Raw genomic sequence first — 17,612 nt, forward strand, 5'->3', positions numbered from 1 at the left:
TGTTCTATAGACGCAGATATGATACACCCTTCTAGTGTGGTGTGATAAATGTAGAGTAAGTATCTTTATATATATTATGTTCTTTAATAATTCCCTCTGTTCTGCTGGTATGAAGGTTATTGTTGCGTTAAGAGTTTTGACACCAGGGTTGTTGATCTGGTGACAAGGATGTTGTGACTTGTAGATCTGCTCATGCTGTCAGTTCAGTGACTTGTAGATCTGCTCATGTTGTCAGTTCAGTGACTTGTAGATCTGCTCATGTTTTCACCAAAAAAAAACAAAGATTTTTAAGTCCACGGAAACAATGAATTTAACTTGAAGGTTAAGGATGATTTCATTATAATATAGTACAGGAATAGTATAACTATCTGTGAAATATAACCCATTTATTTCATAAAATAATGTATTGGCAAATTACCAACATTTATAGAAAGTCATAGCCTATTGGTCTCAATATTTGTCACATTCAGCCCTGGACTTCACTGACTGTAGGTCGGGGTCACATTAATTAGATTCACAGATTACAGATTTTACAACTTATTTTCATTCAAATGAAATGTGATTGAACTTGCACTAATAAGGTCCTGGGTTCGATTCCCGCCGGGGACGCTGTGGGTGCTGGGGGCGTGTCTTCTCCTCCGCGTCATCAGCGCCCATACCCTAGGTGGGGTTGGCGAAAGGGCCCACTCTGTGTGGAGTTTGCATGTTCTCCCCGTGTCTCCTAGGGTAGTTAATACCCTCACAAAAACATGTAGTAATCCTGGTCACTATACCGCCTCCCCCATGACAGCTGGGGCGCCTGATGGAGGGGAAGGGAACTGGTTGGAATAACGTGTTCCTTCCACGCGCTACGTCCTACCAGGGAAACTCCCCCCTGTCAGGTGACAAGAAGGTCAGTTGGCTCTCATGCATTGAAGGAAGCATGAGCTCGGCCCTGGCCTCCCTAGGCTGTGGGGGACTGGTGTAGCGCTGGTGTAGGGCTGGTGTAGCGCCCAGAATCACTTAGGAAATTGGCACCGGGTGAAAAAAATGGGTTACAAAAATCGCGGGATACAATTTTTTTTTTAAAGAACTTGCACTAATAATGACTTTAGTTGATTTTTCACTATTTAAAATATAGTATTTCTTAATTATTCATAATTATAGCTTATAGATTGGCTATTTTCACCATTTTACATTGTTTTTAAATACGTTTTTCCAACCGACAGCGCATTATACAGCCTATATGTGGTTCTGCATCAGTATATGAGTCAGTTTTAGCAGGTTTCATTCTAAATGGCTACTATGACTGCCTATGAATTTCATGGGCCTGGGTAGGTCAACCTGGCCTGGCGGGGATCTGCCCTGTAGCACAGGGTGAACACAATTAACTTAAACGAGGAGCTGCACCAAAAACAGGCTCAAACAATGTCAAACTGTCACATTCTAGCTGCTGAATTAAACTTCCCATTTGGATCATTGTTGGTAAAGGAACAGAACATGGATATTGTTTGCAAAAGGATTATTTATTTATTGTCCATCAGAGCGGTGAGGTCACAGCTTCTCTCTACTCTTGTATGATATTGATAGCCTAAACTTTGAATTAGTTTACAGTTATTAATTTCTATTTCTTGCTGGATATTAAGACTAATCATTTGGGGATGTTGGCTGTATGTTGTCAAATGCATTAATTTATATTTTGCTGTTGATCAAATGTTGGGTCTTGTTTTGTGATTTGATAGTCCATGAGCCAGACAAGATTTCATTACCGAAAGAGTGGGCAAAACCATACATATATTAAATTGTTCATAGGGTCAATATAAGCAAATACATATATGATAACCTCTCCACAGGAGCAGCTTTTTTATAGTTATCACACATTTTGTTATTTTCCCCATACGTACATGACAGGTGAGAAAAATCAAATTCGAGCATGTTTTCCAATATAATGCCCAATTTGCATATTTAAATATACAATTTCAGAAAACTTGTAATACGATAAATCATTGTCTTCATGTAAGTAATCAACTGGGGAAGTTTAATTATGATAACTATTTTTTAAATGTTGTGATTTTTTCTCACCTGTCATGTACGTAAATAACAAAATGTGTGATAACTATGAAAAAGCTGCTCCTGTGGAAAGGTTATCATATATTTATTTACTTATATTGACCCGATGAACAATGTAATATAGGTATGGTTTTGCCCACTCTTTGGGTAATCATTGCTACATTTTGGGGCTCTGGCTCATGGACTATGATGTGCACACTGCACACATGAGCTGTCACTGACAGTCAATGAGACAGACAGCTCTTATGTAGTTGATTTGTTCGACTGGTAGTTCTAGTGAAATGGTATTTTGAACGTTCTTATGGCATTTTTCAAGAAGAGAGGGGCAACGTGTGGAAACTCCTTGTAGATCTGCTCATGCTGTCAGTTCAGTGACTTGTAGATCTGCTCATGTTGTCAGTTCAGTGACTTGTAGATCTGTGCATGCTGTCAGTTCAGTGACTTGCCATGTGGTCGGCCCGTTGTCATGGAAACGTGGTTGTGGTGGAGGAGGAGTTACTTCCTGTCTATTCAGACAAAAACAGGAAACTGTTGCTAGTCTCTGGTTCACCATAAAGAGTTAAAACTCTGTTTTATCAACTACTGACTGACTGACTGACTGATTATCTGATTGACTGGCTGGCTGGCTGACTGGCTGGCTGACTGACTGACTGGCTGACTGACTGACTGACTGGCTGATTATCTGGCTGGCTGGCTGACTGACTGGCTGGCTGGCTGGCTGGCTGGCTGGCTGGCTGATTATCTGGCTGGCTGGCTGGCTGGCTGATTATCTGGCTGGCTGGCTGGCTGGCTGACTGACTGACTGGCTGGCTGGCTGGCTGGCTGGCTGGCTGATTATCTGACTGACTGTGTGTGTGTGTGTGTGTGTGTGTGTGTGTGTGTGTGTGTGTGTGTGTGTGTGTGTGTGTGTGTGTGTGTGTGTGTGTGTGTGTGTGTGTGTGTGTGTGTGCAGGTGAATGCATGTCAGGGATTGTAAATTAGGTTTGGACTTGGTCCAGTTTATTTCTAAGAGCAGAACATTTAATCAGCTCTATGTGTGTCACATTAAACTGTAAACAAGCTGTTTTTACATTATGTTAATAATACATAGTGTTGCAGATCTACAAGCTCACAGTGAGCTTGTAGATCTGCTATAATCTAAGCTCAACACTGTTGTATGAAGGAGCTTATTGAACATTACTGTCTGTCTGTCTGTCTGTCTGTGTGTCTGACTGGCTGTGGAGTGGCATAAGTGTGTGTGACTTGTAGATCTGCTCATGCTGTCAGTTCAGTGACTTGCCATGTGTTCGGCCTGTTGTCATGGAAACATGTGGTTACTTCCTGTCTCAGAAAAAAAACAGGAAACTGATGCTAGTCAGTTTGATTCACCATAAAGAGTTAAAACGTTTTATCAACTGTCTGGCATGTGCGTGTTCGTGTGCGTGTGCGTGTTCGCGTGCATGTGCGTGTGCATGTGTGTGTGTGTGTGTGTCAGCCAATCAACGCTTGTGAGCTTGTAGATCTGCTCTTTTCTGGCTGATGTTCCCCTCAGAATAGAGATGCTGGGGTTCAAATGGTTAATGTGAAATACTCACAGGGGCCAAAAGTTTGAGTAAGTCAAAAGTGAATTAAATATAAAATCATATCTAATATTTACAGTCATTAGCATATGTATGATGTATGAGTCATGATCTCATGTCGTGAGCCAATCAGAGATGGTTCATTCAAATTATCCCTCTCTGCGTGTGTGTGTGTGTGTGTGTGTGTGTGTGTGTGTGTGTGTGTGTGTGTGTGTGTGTGTGTGTGTGTGTGTGTGTGTGTGTGTGTGTGTGTGTGTGTGTGTGTGTGTGTGTGTGTGTGTGTGTGTGTGTGTTGTAGATCTGCTCATGCTGTCAGTTCAGTGACAGGAGCTGATCAGACTGGCTGATTTGATGTTACATCGCTTTTTTTTTTTTTTTATGGCAAAACTATCAGATCTACAAGGTCACATCATGTCACAATGCAACACATTAATACCATGTAGATCTGCTAATTATTGGTTTAGCTCTGTGTCGTACTAGAAGTATAGGAAGCACTTTAAATACTTAATTCATCAAGATTAGTCAGTCTGTCTGTCTCTGTTTCTTCATGGAATAATTACAACATCATGATGTGACCCGTTGTGAACTTGTAGATCTGCTGTTTTCACTCATTTTTCTGTGACACATGGAGATCAGAGGTTTGTGTCTGACAGCAGCGTTATGCAACTTAGAGCAAGAAGTCTGGTTGCAACAGGTCCTAGTGCCCCCCCATGCTGTAACAGTGTGGTAAAGCTGATTTCATAGCTGTGGGCATACGTTACCTTAATTTAATTTAACGTGTGTGTGTGTGTGTGTGTGTGTGTGTGTGTGTGTGTGTGTGTGTGTGTGTGTGTGTGTGTGTGTGTGTGTGTGTGTGTGTGTGTGTGTGTGTGTGTGTGTGTGTGTGTGTCAGGGATTGTAAAATAGGTTTGGACTTGGTCCAGTTTATTTCTAAGAGCAGAACATTTAATCAGCTCTGTGTGTCACAATAAACTGTAAACAAGCTGTTTTTACATTATGTGAATAATACATAGTGTTGCAGATCTACAAGCTCACAGTGAGCTTGTAGATCTGCTATAATCTAAGCTCAACACTGTTGTATGAAGGAGCATATTGAACATTAATGTAGTCTGTCTGTCTCTGTTTCTTCATGGAATAATTACAACATCATGATGTGACCCGTTGTGAACTTGTAGATCTGCTGTTTTCACTATTTTTTTTGTGACACATGGAGATCAGAGGTTTGTGTCTGACAGCAGCGTTATGCAACTTAGAGCAAGTGTGTGTGTGTGTGTGTGTGTGTGTTTGTGTGTGTGTGTGTGTGTGTGTGTGTGTGTGTGTGTGTGTGTGTGTGTGTGTGTGTGTGTGGCCGGCACATGCAGTATTTTCTGTTTTCTGATCTATTTCATTGACTGTAACCCTGACAGGTTTAATAAAGACCTAAAGATGAGTGAGTGTGTGGAGAGAGAGGAGGAGGGACCTGACAAACATCACATCCACAGACCAGAGTCTCCAACAGTGAAGAGTGACAGGACTAAAGAACCTGGACCTCCACACACACAGTATGTCTCTGTAATGTTTATCTATAGATTATAAGTTATAGTTTGTGAATGAAGTGGTACAAATCACAATGTGATGTTCAGTGGTGAAGCTGCTCTAAACAGACTGAGGCCACGTTTAGACACGTTTAGACCCTCTAGGGGTCTCTGACCCCTAGAGGGTCCTCAGAGTCACTAAAAGGGGGTCAGGGACCCTCTAGGGGTCCCTGACCCCCTTTTAGTGCACAAGGGCCAATTCATTCCTAAGGCATTAGATGATGGAGCAGAACTTTTAATCAGCTCTGTGTCATAATAAACATTTTGTTAATAATACATAGTGTAGCAGATCTACAAGCTCACAGTGAGCTTGTAGATCTGCTCTATTCTAGGCTCAACACTTTTTTTATGAAGGAGCGTCGAACATTACATTCTTCTTTTAATCCGCAAGTCACACGAGTAGTTCAGACATGTTATTTCCAGCTACGTAACATAGAATTAAACCTTTTTTATCTCCAGCAGAAAAGGGTAATTCACGCATTCATGTCATCACGTTTGGATTTCTGTAACTCTTTATTCTCTGGCCTCTGTAAAAAAGCCATTTCTCGCCTCCAACTGGTACAGAATTCAGCTGCAAGACTATTAACAAACACTAAGAAACGTGATCACATTACACCCATCCTAGCTGCACTTCACTGGTTACCTGTTAGATTCAGAATAGATTTTAAGATTTTACTGATAACTTTTAAAGCCTGGCAGGGACTGGCCCCCAGCTACATCAAACACTTGCTGCCCCCCTATGAACCTGGGCGCCGCCTTAGATCCACGGGGTAAGGCTCTCCTTACAGTCCCTACGACTAATTTCGTCACCCGAGGCGATCGGGCTTTCGCATTCCGGGCGCCCACGCTTTGGAATGCCCTGCAATTATGTGTCTTCTTTTAAATCACTTCTAAAAGCCTACCTTTATGTTAAGGCCTTTTCTTAGCTGTTTTGCCTTGTGCTCTCAGGTTTCATATTATCAGTTGTTAATTGTTCTTTCTTCTTTGTTAATTGTTTTAATTATGTTACTTATTGATATTATGTGTTGCTTTTATGTATGTTGTTTTAACCTGTGTGGTTATTATGCTGCTCTTTTATATGTAAAGCACTTCGTAACCTTGTTTGGAAAAGCGGTATATAAATAAATTCATTATCATTGCTGGCTGGCTGACTGGCTGGCTGGCTGACTGTGAGGTTCAATTCATAAAGGTCTCACAGGTAGTTTGTGGTATTACCTGTGTAGGCCCTATAAAGAGAAGAATGCATTCGCCATCTGTTTTGAATAAGGGGTGTCATGTTTTGCAATTAATTAAACTTACATAGACTATTTCTGTTATTAAGCCTTTGTGATTTCTATTAGAGTGTGTGTGTGTGTGTGTGTGTGTGTGTGTGTGTGTGTGTGTGTGTGTGTGTGTGTGTGTGTGTGTGTGTGTGTGTGTGTGTGTGTGTGTGTGTGTGTGTGTGTGTGTGTGTGTGTGTGTGTGTGTGTGTGTGTGTGTGTGTGTGTGTCGTGCTGTGGCCAGCACATGCAGTATTTCCTGTTTTCTGATCTATTTCATTGACTGTAACCCTGACAGGTTTAATAAAGACCTAAAGATGAGTGAGTGTGTGGAGAGAGAGGAGGAGGGACCTGACAAACATCACATCCACAGACCAGAGTCTCCAACAGTGAAGAGTGACTGGACTAAAGAACCTGGACCTCCACACACACAGTATGTCTCTGTAATGTTTATCTATAGATTATAAGTTACAGTTTGTGAATGAAGTGGTACAAATCACAATGTGATGTTCAGTGGTGAAGCTGCTCTATACAGACTGACTGTCTGCATGTTATTGTCAGTGTTGTATTGGTGTGTTAGTGGTGGGACGCTATTTTAAAGACGTCACACGCACGTCGCTTAAAACCTACACTACAGGTCACACAATGGACCATTGATATGCATCTAGGCTCATTCCTATGTTAATTCATGTTGGTGTGACACCCGGCAGTCGGAAGCCTTTGTAAACTTTGTTGAGGTTGTTTTAATTTGATGCGTGTGTGTGTGTGCGTGGCGGGCTCCTGCTCAAAAAAGTGTTTGTACGGCCTGTTACTGTGTCCCATGAACAATGCATCCCTGGTTATTGTTGCAGCAATGTCGAGGAGTTGAAACCCCAAAAACTCTGTTATACTTTCATAATGTGATGTGACAATAAATAATCTTGAACAAACTGACCTTTTCATTTACATAATAACTGTATAAACATTTGTATGTTTCCAGAAGTGTTCACCACAGACCAGAGTCTCCAACATCCAGCTGTGTCTCTATGAAGAGTGACACGTCTAAAGATTATCCTCCTGACTTCAGTAATGAACCTGGACCTCCACACACACAGTATGTTAATCCATTACAATATACACAACACTATAACATGAATAATGGGACGTTACAATAAAGAATATTTAATAAACCATCTTTTTCAATCACATATTAATTAAAACAATGTTTTGGGGTTTTTTTTTTTTAATGATTCCAGAAGTGTTCACCACAGACCAGAGTCTCCAACACCCAGATGTGTGTCTATGAAGAGTAACCGGTCTAAAGGACTTCCTCCTGCCTTCAGTAATGAACCTGGACCTCCAGACACAAAGTATGTGAATCCTTTTATATGCAATCGACTTTCGCTCTAGTTTTAAGCAGCATTTTTAACTGATGATCTCACAGAGGAATAACTTCACTATCCACAATGCTAAAGCGTAAGGTCCGGTTACATCGCTGTATCTGATTGGTGTATCTGGTTGGTGGAGCTCACGTTGCATTAATAAACTGTCTTCTTCAATCACATGCTAATTGAAGATACATTTTTTTCTGATTCCAGAAGTGTTCACCACAGACCAGAGTCTCCAACACCCAGCTGTGTGTCTATGAAGAGTGACCGGTCTAAAGGACATCCTCTTATCTTCAGTAATGAACCTGGACCTCCACACACAAAGTATGTGAATCCTCCTATACAATAAACACCAGGCATGTACACATAAACATCAAAGGGGGTTTAAGCCCCTGCCCTTTTACCCGTCTGTAAATAGTGCCTTCTCTACAGACCGTGAATACAGCATTTACTATGGTGAAAGAACCCCCCCCCCCCTTTCCATGCTTTGTACTTGAAGGCATGGAGAGGTGGCTTTCCTGAACTTGAATGAAGCATTTCATGTTGAAATAATTGCCCTCTGTATAATAAATCCATGCCGTACGCCACACCTTGATTTTACTTAATTGGGTGCGGTGTCGTGCACCGGCAATAGCTAATATACAAGCTCACAACGCTTCACAGCATGACATGTTGTGAGCTTGTAGATCGGCATTTTTTGGTGCACGATACCGCACACAACAAAATATATCGCAAATCTGAACCGAGCCGGGCGCGCACATGTCCACTCACTGAGCCTAATCACACAGAGTCACAGACACAAAGAGAGGTCCATCTTAATTTATGCTTAAGGCATTACATGAGAAAACTGACCTAATAACTGCAACTGCTAATTTCACTTTGATAGTTAACCATTAATTCTACTGGATTGTTATGGTAGGATGTGATATCCCAGGCTCAAGAGACACATGCACACCTTTGGGTAGTTGTGTCTCACTTATTTAAAATAAAAGCATAATGTTTTACATGCATATAATTAAGCAGCATTTTAGTTTCATGGCCTGTGAGGTGGTTCTGTCTTGCTTGACCTTCAGCCACACTGGAATCAGGACCTTTCATGACTGTTGGTAGGGCATTCCACATTTTGGTTGTAGAATGCATTTTCCCATCATCTATGGGGAACTAGGTCAGAGCGTCTCTCACTGTAGAGACTGTAGGGTAGGTTAGGTACATGGACACTGTTCCTCTAGTATCTTAAAGGGTTAGACGTATTGTTCCTCTGAGTATCTGAATATCTTACAGACCAGGCTCATTGCAAGTGTCTATACTCTGTCTTCTATCTTGAGCCGTCCTAGCTTTACAAAGTGAGCTGGGGTCAGGTGAGGTGAGAACCATTTGAATAATCCTCTCTTTCTCTCAGGGTCCATCAGCGGAGAGCAGGGTCTCCTGTACCCAGCTGTGTCTCCATGAAGAGTGACTGGTCCATGCCTAAATATATTGACTTCAAAGATGAACACCAGTCTACTGATCACAGGTCAGAATGTAAAACACACAGAAAACAACACATGATTCAGGCCCCAGTTTAGATGACAACGTTCTCTAGAGAAAACCACAAAATAAAATATCAGATGTGCCGTCCGTTTAGACGACAACAGCGTTATCTGGGGTTGAAACCACAACAAAGTGAAACCACCTTCTAGAGTGGAAATCTATGAAAACGCTACTCCTCGCTAGAGTTCTCAACGGGTCTGAAAATTAAGGCCTGGCCCTAACTGGGCCCTACTGGGCCGGGCCGATACTTTTGTGCCCGAAAACTCGTAAAGTGTTATTATGTGCTTAATGTCCTCTAAGTCACGCATCCAACAAGCTTTGAACTGAGCAGATTGGACTTTCTGTTCCAGAGATAATGGACAAAACATCTTGAAAACGCCTTACCGTTAGGCCGCAAGGAGCAGTTGAAATGTATTTTTTGGGGTAATAGATTTTTATTCTATATAAATAATTAGCATAGATTTTGGTCCCGGCCCAAAAACGTTGGGTCGGGTAGGGTCGGGTTCGGGCAGAATTTGAGAACTCTAGGCTTCACGTCTCCATGTAAACAGGAAACACGGGGGAATTTGCACAACGTGTGATGTCATGGTTCACCTCGGCTTTGGTGCAGAGCCGTTGAACCACTGTTGCCAGATTTGGTGAGAGAAATAAGCAGCCAGTTCTATGAAAACAAGCCTGAAAGAAGCGACTAGACTACATGAGCACTTATAAACCTATACAGTACATTGGCTATTTGAAAGAAAAAAAAAACAGATCTACAAGCTCACAACGTGTCATGTCGTGAACTTGTAGATCTGCTATTTTTGCTATGGAACTGTGGGATGTCTGTCTTTCTATGAAACTGATGTTGTACTTCCTTTTAGCATTAGAATTCTACTTTTTTTTTTTCTTTTTTTTTACAGTTTCCCAAGCAGTTTTACTCTCTAATACTTGTATAATGGTATACAACACTAAATAATCTCGAACAAACTGACCTTTTTCATTCACATGATACTTTTAAACATTTATTATGATTCCAGAAGTGTTCACCACAGACCAGAGTCTCCAACACCCAGCTGTGTGTCTATGAAGAGTGACTGGTCTAAAGGACAAAATCCTAACTTCAGTAATGAACCTGGACCGCCACACACACAGTATGTGAATCCATTACAATATACACAACAATATAACATGACACATGTGTTACACAGTGCTACTTTGTGCAAATTCCCCAAAAAACTAAACAAGACGTTTACTATGTGTTCAGTTTGTGAATGATAATTTAACCTACAGACATGAAACTTTTTTTTTTGTTTTAACTTTTTTTTTTTACACACTATGCCTTTCATTCCAAACATTTTCCACTGTAACCTATAACCTCCACCTATTTGCTATTTTGTATTTTATTATAGAACTACTTCTTCCTGTGATTTTTAGAACATGCATGGGAGATAACTATGGCCTAACGGCCAATCATTGTACAGTGGTAGCTAGCCTCCCCCTAGTGGCCACTGGAGGAATATGAAACTGATTGACCACATGCTGTTGCTATGGTGTGTTAAGCTCAGTGCTTGGCCCCAAGCTGCTGCTTGCAGCTATATTTTTACTGTCTTTCTATTATTATATGAATTGTTTTCGTTGTTGTTGCAATGTCGAGCAGCCGAAACCCAAGGAATTTTACTTATGCTTGAATAATGGATTGTTAAAATGAAGAATATTAAATAAACCGACTGTTTCAATCACTGCAATAATGTGAATTAAATAAATGTTCTTATTTCAGTTTTACTCTCTAATACTTGTATAATGGTATACAACACTAAATAATCTCGAACAAACTGACCTTTTTCATTCACAATGTTACTTTTAAACATTTATTATGATTCCAGAAGTGTTCACCACAGACCAGAGTCTCCAACACCCAGCTGTGTGTCTATGAAGAGTGACTGGTCTAAAGGAGCACTAATTGACTTCAGTAATGAACCTGGACCTCCACACACAAAGTATGATAATGCATTACAATATACACAACACTATAACATGACACATGTGTTACACAGTGCTACGTTTGTGCAAATTACAAAACAAAACAAAGTATTATAATAGTGTGCCCTCCCTGTCCAATTATTACATATAGACTTTGCGGTGTCGTTCACCGGAAATGGCTGATCTACAATGTCACAACGCTTCGCAGGGAGGGGGGCAGGGAGCAGAGGCCACTCCCACAGGGCTCTTTCTGTGGAGCCCGGTGAAGGAGTGAGTTGTTTGACTCTCTGGGGGCAAGATGGTAGAGGATAGAATTCTAAGTCCTATTGTAATTTGAGGACAGAGATGTTTGCCATGTTTTTTTTCCATTTTTTCCCAGTGTGGATAAGGAATCAGGACCTTTAATGACTGTTGGTAGGGCATTCCACATTTTGGTTGTAGAATGCATTTTCCTATCATCTATGGGGAACTAGGTCCGAGCATCTCTCACTGTAGAGACTGTAGTACGACCCGAACAATTACCATACTTTAAGGCCCAAAAACCCGTAAAGTGTCCTCAATGTCATGCATCCAACAAGCTTTGAACTGAGCAGATTGGACCTTCCATTCCAGAGTAATGGCCAAAACATCTTAATGTTTTTCGATTGAGTTTTGGCCATTTTCGCCCGTTTTTCTTTAATAACACGGGCTAGGAAGGTCGGACGGCGACAACCTATATACTTGAGTAAAGTTCACTTTGAGTTGCATCCAACACATCCACTTTCATTTCCTTCGGCCTTACCGTTAGGCCGCTTGGTGCAGTTGAATAGTTTTTTGGGGGGGTAATAGATTTGTATTCTATATAAAAAATAATCTCCACAGAACCCGAGGCTCGGCCCGGCCCGGCCCGACTAATTAGCATAGGTTTTGGGCCCGGCCCGAAAACGTTGGGTCGGGTTCGGGCAGAATTTGAGAACTCTAAGCCACACGTCTCCATGTAAACAGGAAATACGGGGAAATTCGCAAAACATGTGATGTCATGGTTCACCTCGGCTCTGGTGCAAAGCCGTGGAACCACTGTTGCCAGATTTTGTGAGAGAAATAAGCAGCCAGTTCTATGAAAACAAGCCTGAAAGAAGCGATTACGCTACGTGAGCACTTTAAACCTATACAGTACATTGGCTATTTGTTAATAGCCGATCTACAAGCTCACAACATGTTGCATTCACGAGTTGTGAGCTTAGATCTGCTATTTTCAAAATTACTTTGAAAAGAAAGTTACATAATATTTGGAATATATATATACATATATATGTAAATTCAGATTTATTTATTAATTGTCTCCGCCAGGCCGAAGGCATGGCGAGAGAGTATGTTTTACCCCCTGTCCGTCCGTGTGTGTGTGTCCGTCCGTCTGTCACCAGCTAATCTCCGGCACCGTTGGCCCGGTCGCTGTGCACACACACTCCCTGGATGCCAATTCAGAACCTCTGCCCCAAATCTTTCACATGGGCCTGTTATAGGCCGATTTGTGCAAAACCCATTTTTTTATATTACTCCTACAAATTTTATCCAAACATCATGCAAATCGGTACACAGTATCACTATAGTCATGTGATCAACACGGATCTGTCCGATTTCCCATATTCCATCCTCATTGCCTAAGGTTGGCTTCCAAAGTTTGCAGGATTGGTCCGTTTTGAACAAAAAGCCTCAAAGTATACACACAGCTTGCGATTTCCGTGAAATTTCACACGCACATTCCCACTAGGCCAAGGAACAAATACCACCCTTCTCACATTGGCCTGTTATAGCGCCACCAGCAGGTCTAATTTAGCAAAACACATTTTTGGAACAAAATGCCTCAAATCATGAATGCAGTGTCAATGCAAGAATAAATGGCACGGTTGGCACCCTTTTCACATTGGCCTATTATAGCGCCACCAGGAGGCCAGAATAACGTACCTGACCTGGCGGAGACCTGTGCTCCGAGGAGCACTTTTTCTAGTTTTTTTTGTGTTTATCCCTTTGAAACCAAGGGGCAAACTACTCTGCTGGATTTTTTTTTTTTTTTTTTTTTTTAGGTCAAACTTTACCCTTGATTTTATTACCTTAGTAAACCTTTTCATAAACACTTTATGTTTTCAATCGTTAGTTTAAAGTCTTTTTTAAATCATCATGATATGTGTTTAGTACATTATGGTTCCATTAATTTTAAAATGAATGATAAAGTAGGGTAAGGTTTGTACTGTTTCTACCGAGTGAAGACCCGCCCTCACTACAGTTGCAGCCGATAGCATTAATTTAACTCATTCACTGCCAGGAATTAATTAACACTTGCATGACTAAGCCATCAATATGACCGATTTTCTGCTCTTAGTCCTGTACCTGGCCTGTAGTCCTGTTTCCAATTTCGTGTTGGGGGAATTTCTCACCTGAACTGAGTCAGTGGGTCCCTAGACATGAAAAATCACGGAGGTGCTTGTTCGCCAGAGTGGCACGAATGGCGCAATGGCCAAATCAAAAATGGCCGCCATCGGCTATGATGAAAATCCAACTTTTTTGTTTCTGAATGTATAAACAAATGTAATACATCCATTTTGAATAATTGGGGTGTGTGGAATTCATTTCTGATATTGTTATGACCATTTTGGGTGATTTTGACCTTGAAAGGTCATGATCAAGGTCATTTTGCTATTCCAAAGACATTGGCCATAACTTGGCCATTGTTAGGAGTAAAAACAGGTGCAATAAGTCTATTTCAACTAATTCTGACATTTAGAATTAATTTCTGATATCGTTTTGACCATTAAGGATCATCTTGTCATTGAAATATCAATGTCAATGTCATTTTTCAATAATTCAATTACGATTTTATACTTTACTATCCCTTTTATTGCATTCTTTTTCATAATAAATTATTTTATTTACAGCAAAAGACATGTACATGAGAAAAATAACAATTCTAAACATCTCTGTTTAACTTTTATTTTAATTGGGTGTTGAAATTAGCAAACTAGACTATGTAGGAATAAAAGTGATGTACAAAAAAAAACATACCACAAAATCAAATGAGAATTTTGTTGGTGGCCGTCATCAAGACTGCTGTAGTCTCCGAAAGAGAAGGAAACTGGAATCTACATGCGGACTCTATGCCAATCTTTGCAGAATGTGATTGCATAAACTACCTGCGTCATGGCTCATGGTATCTTGAACAAATCAAGGTGTTAGAGTTCTCACATCCTGAGCTCTACCGGCGCTTCTCTATAGGCCAGTGGGTTATTCAGGATCGCCCAGGCTGGGTCTGGGCTGTAGGAGGTGACATGAAGGTTGAGCAGACCATTCAGCGAGTGTCGAAGGGTCCAGGAGGTCACTCTGTAGTAGGAGCCAGACACAATGCAAATTCTGTGGCAGAGTTCAAGCTCTTGTTCCACGAGATTGGGTCAATCACCAATGTCCTCAACTTTCTCACCAACAACCACACCATGAAACATACAGAATGCCATCTCCAGCATGCGCTGAGTACCACTCGCCGCCTTACATTCAACCGGAATGTGGCGAAGCTGCTGGACTTCGTGCTAGAGCGTCAGAATCCATACTCAATGATGGTCAATGTGCCTGTGCCACAGCAAAATCTGCTCAAAAAGCAAGCTGTTGACCGAGGGGTCACTCCACGCCTGCTCAATTGTCTAAAAAATGGGGACCGTGTCTACTGCTCATACAGACAGGAGAGGTTAGTTGAGAACACCAAGAAAATGAGCACAACCATATCAAAGCGTAAGTTACCTCAGTTCAACTAGCAACCGCAGAAGACGCCAACAACCATTCTGAAGGAGCAGAAGTTAGTCTCATCCAAAGACATGGCCGAGGCACATAGGAGTATGGACATTGCTATGGAGCGGGGCATGAACATCCGGCAGATACTTACTCATGATGTGCTCTCAGCATCTCCCTTGTTTGATGGTGACCTTCCAGCTCATGTCAATAAGTCAAAACTTGTCAGTGAGATTGAGCCTGAACTTGATCTCACCCAATGGAGTCCAAAGTCTACTCTTGCCACTCATGTTGTTGTAGATTTCATGTCGAAAATGCGGCAGATGCCACTTGCACGATTCCCTACTTTAGGTGCTGTCATCAACGCCATCATCAGCTCAACATTATCCCTCTGCCAAGAGCCAGGGTTCATCCATCTCATACTCGATTCCTACATTGAGATGTCTCTAAAGGAAGGGGAGCGCATGCGGCACACAGACTCAAGAACAGGAATCGACATCATTGGCATGAACAGAGACACGCCCATCCCTCAGCAACTTGACAAGTTCTGGTCGTCTGAGGAGAACAAGCGGAATCTCCCGCTGCTAGTTCGGGATATGGTGTGCAGTCAAGCCTGTGGCAATGCTACCATCATTGTCAGCTCTGTTGTCTCTGAAGATGAGGTGCTCCCAGCAAAGGCGGCTGGTGGTGAAAAGATCTCAGACCTCTTGAGCTGGATTGAGGAGGCTGACACCAGATTGGTGGTGCATTTGGAGTGATGTGTTCGTGTGAAACAGAGCAAGAGAGTTGTCATAGTCTCCAATGATACAGACACCTTCGCATTACTGCTATACTACACCCCATACTTCCAAGCACTGGGGGTGAAGGAGATCTGGCAGCAGTATGGCACTGGTGAGAAGTGGCGCATGCTTCCACTGCATCAAGCAGTCTCTCATCGTGGAGCACCACTAGCCAAGACAGTGATCAAGGCGCATATCCTGACTGGAGAAGACTGCATGAGCAAGGTGGGGACCAAACATGCAGCTATGGCTTCTGACCCAGTACAATATTTAACAAACTTTGGAGAGGCAGACACCTTGACAGAACAAGACAGAAAAGTACTTGGTACGTGTCCGGGCAGGGGCCAGGTCAAGTACAACTGCTGAGACGTTTGATAACCTCAGGTAAAGCTATACCAGTGCCAGCGCTGGAATTGATGCTATCCCTCCCACAAGTGTGATCAGAGGTCACATCAAACATGGTGCTTTTCTGGTGCATAGGGCTTGCCACCTGCTTGCGACAGCCAAGGAACCTGAGGCAAGATTAGAGCCAGTGGAACATGGATGGGAGGAGCACTTTAGTACGCTACGGCCATCAAAATGTCTGAAGCCCTTACCACCGAGTATGCAAGTGTGCAGGCAAGTGCGACACTCGGCGATGTGGCTACCATGCTGCTGGAGTTCCGTGCATCATATTCTGCCATGGAAAACTGGAAAATCCTTCATGTAAAAACCCATCACACTAACCAGCATCTTATCTTGTCTTATTTTCTAATTAAAGCACCCAAACCAAATAAAAGTTAAAGGGAGATATTTAGAATTGTTATATTTTTCATGTTCATGTTTTAAAAAATCGAGTTATTGAATAATGACATTGATATTGATATTTCAATGACAAGATGATCCTTAATGGTCAAAACAATATCAGAAAGGAATTCTAAATATCAGAATGAGTTGGATTAGACTTATTGCACCTGTTTTTACTCCTAACAATGGCCAAGTTATGGCCAATGTCTTTGGAATAGCAAAATGACCTTGACCATGACCTTTCAAGGTCAAAATCACCCAAAATGGTCATAACAATATCAAAAATGAATTCCACACACCCCAATTAGTCAAAATGGAGGTATTATATGTGTATATCCACTCAAAAACAAATGAGTTGGATTTTCATCATAGCCGATGGCAGCCATTTTTGATTTGGCCATTGCGCCATTCGTGCCACTCTGGCGGACAAGCACCTCCGTGATTTTTCATGTCTAGGGACCCACTGACTCAGTTCAGGTGAGAAATTCCCCCAACACCAAATTGCAAACAGGACTACAGGCCAGGTACTGGACTATCTGAGAAAGTTCCCCTTTCATGACTTTTCCTAAATATATGTTTCAAATCATTTCAGTATTTTTTTTTCCTGAAACTTATTATAAATATGAAATATATACCATATATACCATCCCAGCCGTTATATTTCGGCTAAATTGACCGCTCTCCCCCTCTCTCCCCCATGGAAGAGTAGTTCACACCTCGAGACCCCCCGCAGAGCGCCCGTAGACAGCAGACTTGCTGCTGCGCAACGAGTCTATGTTGCCATGTCTGCTTATTATAAGCGACTTTGGGCTTGTTTTTCACGTCTTTCTATTATTATTATTATTATTATATAATTATATATATAATTACATTATAATGGTAATACTTTTCTACTCCACTACAGCTCAGAGGCAAATCTTGTACAATTATTTGAAAACTTTAGTTACTAGTTACTTTGCAGATATAAATATCTTTTCATACTTGTTTAGATTAG

The 17,612-nt window shown here is 41.6% G+C and overlaps 1 protein-coding gene across 1 annotated transcript in view; it reads left to right on the forward strand.

Annotated features, from left to right (window-relative positions):
- The window catches only part of LOC308102372 (uncharacterized protein), a 1,220,233-nt gene that overhangs the window by 1,160,839 nt on the left and 41,782 nt on the right, over window positions 1–17,612 (forward strand). The window contains exons 34-36 of the mRNA XM_080452057.1: window positions 9,208–9,321; window positions 10,358–10,471; window positions 11,204–11,317. Of these exons, the coding sequence (XP_080308183.1) occupies window positions 9,208–9,321; window positions 10,358–10,471; window positions 11,204–11,317 (342 nt within the window). The remainder of the gene's footprint in view (window positions 1–9,207; window positions 9,322–10,357; window positions 10,472–11,203; window positions 11,318–17,612) is intronic.

This window comes from Gymnoscopelus braueri, assembly GCF_963280865.1.
Source record: "Gymnoscopelus braueri genome assembly, chromosome: 15".
Lineage (NCBI taxonomy): Eukaryota > Metazoa > Chordata > Actinopteri > Myctophiformes > Myctophidae > Gymnoscopelus > Gymnoscopelus braueri.